An 8,580-nucleotide genomic window follows, 5' to 3' on the forward strand; every position below is an offset into this window, starting at 1 on the left:
GTAGTGATGTGCAGTGCATGTGTGTGTGTGTGTGTGTGTGTGTGTGTGTGTGTGTGTGTGTGTGTGTGCGCGCGCGCGTGTGTGTGCATGCGTGCGTTTTGTGTGTGTGTGTGTGAGGTATTTCTTTTTCACTATTTTTACCTCTAGTTTTCCCTGTTGATGTAGAACAGGCAACATAACGTTACATACATACATACATACATAGAAACATGCATACATATCTTTCTATGTACAGTTCCTACTAAAGTGAGTTCCTACGGAAGTGAGAGATACCACATGAAATATATACATGCACATTGCACTTAACTTTACAAATTTCGAGGCAGTACTAATCCTCAAATGGTAATGGGATATTATGTCAAACTGTGGTTTGGAATGTCAAGGCAAATATATCACCTGATTGACCTTACTGGATAAGTCCAAACCTGACCGTATTTGACGCCCGACGTAAATATCACCATGGATCAAAAGCGACGCGTTGCGGCGGAAAACGTCACTGCAGTTGGAAAGAGCTAATTGAATGACACGATCCTGTTGCAGTACTTCGTTGAGCTGCTAGGTGACGCTTTTGATCCATATGTCACATACACGTTCAAGACCTGTTTTATTTTTGCTTGCAAGGCAGGGCACCGCCATGTTGGGTGTCACCATTGAGTGAGTTATTTTTCTCGACCTGTGGGTGTGTCTTAATGTGTGCCCACGGTTGATTTATACTATAGAGTGACAGGATGTGAGGCGGAATAGTGTGTAGTCGGGGATTGTCAAAGTCTTTCGAGACATTATGTGTGATAAAACTAAATTCTCGAATAATCATGGAAGCTCCTTTGTGTTCGAAGTAAGTTCATAGTACAATGCGTAACTTCTTCCGACACCAAGGTATACACGGGTCGAATTTTCAACGACTACTGTCGCCCTATTCAGGATTTTTTTTATCTGTGTATACCTCTGTGTTGGAAGAAAGCTTAGCATTGTACCAAAACCAAATTCTGTTGCGCTTTCTCTTTAACTAGCCGTCATGTCAGTCACTATCATTCGCTAAAGGAAAACACAAAAACACTGAATTAGAAAAGCAAACAAACTTTTATTCAACAACTGTCGTCACCTTAAACTGAAATAAATATAGAAAATGTCGCTGTACAGTTTACTAGTATCTTATTCTCAGTAGAAACGGTAGAACTCGCTCATATTTACAAAAGGATTGTCTATACAAAACTTCATGAACAGCAGCAGCAGTTTTGTGTACATTTGAGCAGCACATGTAGATCGTTTTAACAAGACGTGTACGTGCAAACAAAATACTGGAAAACTGGGGAAAAGGTGCAAAATGAGGCAAAACGAACAATGTGCAAAATGTAAATGAAAACAAAACAAAAACATGAACATTACAACATCATAATCGCCCAAATCACGCTCATTTGATTGGGCCCAAATATGGTTTTCCTGATACAAACGTTTCCCTAGGTGCTAACAGCTTTTCAGTGATAAAAGTTTAAGAACGTATTTCATTCCAGCTACAACTGGAGCCTTTATAATTACAACTTGGAGCTTTTCAATGAAAATAAGGCTTCTTTCGTTACAGTTACAACAAAACATCTTATATTACAATGTGTGACATTTGAATCAGTATCTGAAGTTCGGAGGTGGTGGAGGTGGTGGCGGGAAGTACGAAGGATAGTTCGGTCTCAAGTTAGAGAAGGGGATGGGCTGGTTATAGCACATCAAGTCCAGAACACTCTTGTTGGGCGGAACCACGGACAGGAGTTTGTCGTAGTTGAACATCTGCTGGCCGGTCGGACGGTAGAACGGTTCTGGGTCCACCACGTCGTACCTGGGCATGGGCGGGTTGGTGGGGTACCGCTGATGGGGCAGTCTCTGGTACTCCCGGCTAACCGGGGACGGTCTGTCCTCTGACCCGCGAGTTCTGTTCGGAGACGGGTATCTGTCCTGCGGGAAGGGGCTGGCACTCCGCACGGGGGTGGCACCGGAGAATCTGTTCTCGGGGAAGATGCTGGCGTTAGGAGCTGGGATCCTGTCGTTGCTGGCGGGGAGGAGACTGTGAAAGTTCGGGTAGGCCCTGGCGCCGGTAGCCAGAAAGTCTCGGTCACCGTACCGGCTTCTGGAGGGGAAGGCATGTCCGTTAGGCTGGTGGCACTCGTACTCACTGGAGGATAACGAACTTGAACTGGAGCTCGTCGCGGTGTTGTACGGCGGGAAGAAGCAGGGAGACCGTCTGTACTGTGAGATCGGCACGACCGGGTGACGCGGGGGGTAGACGGCGCTAGAGGACAGCCTCTCGGCAGCCGTTTGCGTCGGTACGGTCCCCGACGGCGTCGAAGTCCTGATCGCGGTCCCCACGAAGTCGTCCAAATCCAAATCGGAATCAGAATCTGACGAATCGTCGTCACCACCACATTGCACTGCAGTGTCCTGGAATTTTTTGGGCGAAACTCTCGGTCTCACACTGCCGCTCGTTGCAGTCTCGCTCGGTCCCGCCGCGTGCAGGATAGAGTCTATGGCGAAGGGACTTTGCAGGGAGGACACCTCGGATGCAGGGCTCTCACTGCCCGCGAGGTTTCCCGAGTCTTCCGAAGTAGTGGTGCACACAGACCCTGGAGTCTCGTAGTCGGCCTCTCCCTCTCGCTCACTGGAACTGTCCTGTTTCTTCAAGGCATCCTTCGGAACCTTGTCCTCGTACACGGCCCAGTAGTTCCCCTTGGCGAACGGGCGGCTGGGGTCCTTAGGCACCTTGTAGAAACACTTGTAGGTGGACAGGTTGTGGCGTACGGAGTCTTTCCAACCCGTGTAGTCACCGCGGAAGAACGGGTACATTTTCTGGAAAGAAGAGGAGGGATAGTGGTTAGTGTACAGGCACAATAGAGTATTCCATCACTGAAAAACCGAACAACTTGAATCAAGGAGGCTTTTATAATATCAAGGAGGCTTTATCAAAAATGATACACAAATTTGGCAAACATGTAGTTGAAAGTAATGTAAAAGTACAGGTATATGGACTTTCGACCAAAAGGTTTGCAGCAACACCAATGACTATATATACATAACTAGTATACATTGATGAACAAATATTATGCGTTGCGGAATAGTTGAACAGTTCTTGCTGTAGTAGGCGTTGGGATCCAAGACAAGTCTTGTGTCTATGGGATTACGTGTGGGATTCAGAAGAAATTTTCCAGCTAACTGAATCTATTAGTGCCCCATTCATGATTGAAGTGATATTGAAAGGTGGGATGTAAAAACGGTACACACCTTGAGTGCTTCGTGTATCTCCTTCAGCGGTAGCTTCTTCTCAGGTGCGTTCTGTATCGCCATGACGACCAGGGCCAGGTAGGAGTACGGCGGTTTGGGGTAGCGCTGGTACTTCCGCTTCCCCTCCACCTCGTCCGTCCGCCGGTAGTTCTTCCACCTCACGTTCGCAGCGTTCTTCTTTCTTTTGGCGGGGAGGGACGCACGCTTCCCCGAGGAGGCTGTCTCGGAGGAGTCGGTGTCTGTCCCCACCCGTGGGCGCTTGCTGGGCGGCTGGCTGGTGGGAGAGTCCATCCTGGTGAGGCAGGGGGGGATGGAGCCCTGGAGGTCAGCATCAGTTGGGAGACTGTGGATAGGAAGGAGGCAAATCATTAGGCAAGCTCAAGAAACAAACAGACAAACAAATACAACTCATTCAGTACATGCATGAAATTACAAGGATCTGATACGATTAGATGTTTTTGTGACGAACTCTACTCCTAACATAACCTAGCATCACCCAGCTATTGACTACAGAATCATTGGACCCTAGGCGTACTTCCAATTCTCCAAGTATCCTATTGCACCACCATCATACATGCTTGTTTGTTTGTTTGTTTATTCTTTATTTAACCAGGACTCACCAAGACAGACACAACCCCCTATGCGATTTAGACCCCATTCACACTCAGAAAAACGATTCGAATAAAACATGTTATCCGAATAAAACTACCCGATCCGAATAAAACTTAGCAGTTTGAACGCTCCCAAATCACTTGGATTTCATCGATTCGAATCCCTCGCGATCCACCTCGGGGAGGTAGATAGAACTCCGGGAAGTGGATAAAACTGCGCCGCGGGGAGTCTCGATTCGTGCGATTCGGCAGTGTGAACGCGCAAGTGGATAGGATTCCGCTAATTCCGGGGTGTAACGTCATTCATCCGGGAACTTTGGGTCATACTTCGAAATACTACACACGCCTGATTGCTTCTTTTTTCAGCGAGCATTTTCCGCCGTATTTTACTCCCAACAACAATAAGCGGAAAGAAAGGGAAATCTTCATCATTCGCCAAGTGGACACCGTAACAAACGAAGCTGCTTATTTCCATCTGGGGATTAGGGGAGACGCAGAAAAAGCTCGGGAAGCGTTAATAAAAACAGGGACATTATAATATGAATATATATCCGAAGGAGCATGGAGTTGAGAAATCCCTCGACCAGTGCAGAAATAAAGTGAAGAATCTCAGCCAACTACCGCAAGACGTAGCGATACATCTTTGAAACGCAACTAATGTTTTATTCAGATAAGACTGATATGAGGGTGCACTAATCGGATTGCTGAAGGGCAGTGTGAACACAATTTTGGACCGGATACAAAATTTTTTATTCGGATAAATGTTTTATTCGAATCGTTTTTCTGAGTGTGAATGGGGTCTTATACGCCAAACAGTTATTCAACTGGATTTGAATGTAACGATATACAGTTTGTATACTATTTTTGGTTAAATTTCGAGAGAATTGTGAGAATAAAGCACAAGCCATCCATCTGGTCCGCGTCAGGGCGCAAATCCCCGGAGCGCGCAGGGGATCATGGGGATTAGAACAACATCAGAAACGTCACTAATGGTGATGGATGGGCAACAAACTTTGTAGAAAATTGTAGGAAATATTGTGACTGATAAACTGGTGGAAGTACCAGTCATTTAGCATCTTTTACCAGCTTAGAACCTTCAAGTACTAAACTATCAGTCTAGCATTGATGTATTCGAAATCTTCTCAGAGAGAGGAACTAGTTGTCGTTCATCAAGTACACAAAGTATGGGCACTAGATATTTCTAAACACGTACAGCTAGGTGGGTGTTACAACGAAGGGCGGTTATACCGACTGCATATATTCACTATTGTTACTGCATACAGAAACCTGTAAACTCTTCTTCACTCTCTCGAAGATTTATCCACGCTCTATCGCCCTCTCAGACACTCGAAACTGTACAAACTAACTAAGTCGGGTATCTACAAACCATTGACAAAAGCTTAGGGAAGGTTTTCACAAAACCCCAATAGGACTTGTCCATAAATATTTGTCTATCCGCCCTGGTTTCTCTGAACCCCAGAGCTTTTCTGAGAAAAGTAGTATCGAATGGCCACTTACTGGTTACGTATTACATGAATCAAATCCAATCTTTGTACCACATATGTCTATGACATTTCAAATACGATCTATACTAATATATACTTTGGTCGTATTGCGAGTTTGAAGTTGCATGGGTACCTACACGTTCTATCAGAAAATCGATTCGACACTGGAACACAACTTGTTGACAATCGCAGACAACTCAAAACTAGCATGTGTTCGTTCAAAAGTTGTAATCCAGTCACTGAAACATGCTCCAATCGTAGGTTGCCATTGAAATGACCTGAATAAAATAAAGGGGCAGCTCCATGGCTCTAACTAGCTCCTTACTCAACACAAAGGATTAACGTGGGATTTACCAAATCCTCAATCGACCTTGTGTTTAAATATTTGCCGATTGACGGCTAATTGCTAATGGGGTGCCAAACTAATGAGGCCGGCCACTTACACTACAGATCTGAACTTCGAAAACATTGCACGAAACCGAATGACATGTGCTATATAGATAAATACTACACGTGATATTTTGCTGAGAAATCATCGTGAAATAGCAGAGTCAATGTCCAAGTTGAAATGACGATGGTTCAGATCCAAGAATCAGATCACAGCAAAATGCTACTCAAATATTCGTTTTTGTGTTTTGCCAACAGGTTCATTCAAACAAAACCTTTTCATTGGTAAATTCTCATGATAATAATGGCAAATAGTAGGAGCTTGCTGACCAAATAACAAAACTACATCGAAAGAAGACTTTGTCACCAAACCATGTCCTTATGTCAAAAGCAGATCATGCATTTCCCTGTCCAAAAACAACATTAAAAGTCAATCTTTCAATTCGAAACTTTATCCAACAACACACCGAGAATGTAAGAATACTCAAAGACTATAGACTTCTTGATTAGTAAAGATACGGCTGGCATTGTGAACTAAAGCACTTAGTGGTCATTACACATCATAATTACTACACACCGAGCGGCAAAAGGAATAAGAGACCCCACCTTTCAGAGACCATGTTGCATGCGACCGCGCCGTGGCAAACACTGAACGCTTCTGAACTTTCCAGCGAGCGATCCCAGTTTTAGCTAGTTCTACTATGCATAATGTGGCGTCCTTTTTGCAGCCACAATGAAAGCAAAGAATAGACGTTGATTGGTGCCAAGACAACATGAGAAATTGAATTGTTGTGATTGTCATTTCTTGGCGTGGATGTTTGGGTCCCCGGCTTGCCCCAGCGCGCTGTGAATGGGGCCTGGCTTGGCTTGGTTTGGAGCTACTTTGCATATCCCGGGGAATTGGCTATTCATTTTCAAATTGCCAATTACTATCCTTGTGTCTTGTCGTGTCACGTGTGATTTTAGAGGAAAAACGAAAAAGGTCAAACATACCTGCAAATCCAACTACAGCAAAAGCAGTCGTAAGAGAAGAGAAAAAGTTTAAGAAAAACTCGTCCAGAAAGCAGGAAACTTTATAAAAACGACCGACTACTTCAACAGCTTTGCGTTGGTGTATGTTATCTTGCATTCCTCCATTTTCTACGGATATTTTCTTATCTGTCCCGAGTGTCCACTTACACAAATGTGCAAAAATCACAAGATTTGCACAAGAAAGGAGGAGAGGTATTCACGGTTCCTCGATTTCAATACCGCCCCATTGGGAATACACTGTGGCATGAGCAGTCAACTAAAATCTGGATGTTCTTGAGGATTTTAAATGGTCTCTACACGCATATAACTAGAAAAGCTCTCGTCTAAAACGACACGGAAGCTTATAGCAAAGTTGTAAAAAGAGAACGTGTAAGACAATTTTGATTGACAGGTCGACCAGACGGCCGTATGATAAACACGGTTGTAAACTAAACCGGCTACCCCTGACGGACAGCTGGGGGCACCGGGAAATAAAACCATATGCGTTCTATCTGAAATGTCTTCGTAAACTTATTCGAGCAAGAAACTATGAGTACTGTGGTGTACCAGTCTTTGTAATCGTTTCTTCAAATGGTTGGACGGACTTTTTAGTGAATTTTAACTCGGAGACAACGCCGCACATGGCAACAAAAAAATATGACGTAAACCTACCTATCTTGCAGACGACGTTTTTCTCACTCATAGGTCCTCCATGTCATCTTCTGTGGTCGGTATTCCGGCAAAACGCAAATCCAATCGTCACTCGAATATCTCTGCCGTCTGATTTCGTTTGGATATCTCACAAAAGTCGCTACATCTCGTTTTCTTTCGTTGAGAAACGCCGGTAAAACTCCCGTGCCAACCCGCGCTTGGCATCCGCCATGGCTACCCCCGTACTACTACCCCCGGCCGACCTTATTACCCATGCGCCGACCGACCGGATTGTCGCCGGGCCTTTGTTTGTGTGTCCCCCGCGACGTTCTGTTTAATCTGGGCAGTCCTCGCTAATCTTCCAGCTTGTTTGAAGTGCTGTAATTTGTGGATTTTGTAGCTCCTCCTTCACGATTCTATGTCTTTTTTCTCACGTGAAGACTGACAGACAAAAGTAACAATACCTAGTTTTCGAAAATAAAACCTTGAATGAAAAGTCTTCATATACGTGCACGTTGACGGAGCAGTTTTCTGTCTTTCATAATGTCAAGCTTTTTTTCTCGTAAGGACACTTGTTGCGTGTTCCTGTGTGTAGCACCCAGCGGAGAGAGCTTGCACAAGAAATCTGGGCAAAATCTCCGGCTTTTGTTTCGGGGATTATCTGGCTTAGCCGAGACAAAACTATTTCCACACCCAATTATGAACTAGTCAAAACCAGCCCTGACAGATTGAATGATGGCTCTAGAAATAGCCTCACTTCACTATTTCATTAGTTGCATCCTTTCTTTTCTTCGGTTTAATAGAAAAGAGCATCATGGTGAAACGTTTGATTCAACTACTACTAGTGCATCTAGTTTTGGAGGAAGGAGATATACTATTTACAGGTGTACCGGGAAAGTATGAAGCGCCGACCTTATTATTGTGTATAACAATTTGCATCGCAATATCTTTTTTTGTTTCATGTTCGGAGTGATGCGCATTTCTTTTTAAACGTTTTTCCTCCCCCGAAAATGAGCACACGGCGGCAAGCACCCCTAAGGTAATTAGCGGAAGACTGATAAGATGAATATGCATGAGGAGTGGCGTCAGAGTTCTGGGAGGGTCTGCGTGGATTACTACCCCACACGTACAAGGACGCTGGAAGGCTTGGT

The 8,580-nt window shown here is 44.6% G+C and overlaps 1 protein-coding gene across 2 annotated transcripts; it reads right to left on the reverse strand.

The window, feature by feature from the left end:
- Positions 1 to 1,061: 1,061 nt before the first annotated feature.
- Positions 1,062 to 8,003, reverse strand: LOC118418335 (forkhead box protein F1-B-like). Of its 2 annotated transcripts, none has more exons than XM_035824211.1 (3): positions 7,451 to 8,003; positions 3,265 to 3,607; positions 1,062 to 2,832 (listed from the first exon to the last, which is right to left on the reverse strand). In XM_035824211.1, exons 2-3 carry the CDS (start codon positions 3,553 to 3,555, stop codon positions 1,621 to 1,623), a joined length of 1,503 nt encoding a protein of 500 aa, XP_035680104.1. In that variant the 5' UTR covers positions 3,556 to 3,607; positions 7,451 to 8,003; the 3' UTR covers positions 1,062 to 1,620. The 2 variants fall into 2 exon arrangements, with proteins under 2 accessions (XP_035680104.1, XP_035680103.1); XM_035824210.1 differs by lacking the exon at positions 7,451 to 8,003 and adding an exon at positions 6,374 to 6,716.
- Positions 8,004 to 8,580: the final 577 nt, after the last annotated feature.

The sequence above is a fragment of the Branchiostoma floridae genome, chromosome 6, assembly GCF_000003815.2.
Source record: "Branchiostoma floridae strain S238N-H82 chromosome 6, Bfl_VNyyK, whole genome shotgun sequence".
NCBI classification, from domain to species: domain Eukaryota; kingdom Metazoa; phylum Chordata; class Leptocardii; order Amphioxiformes; family Branchiostomatidae; genus Branchiostoma; species Branchiostoma floridae.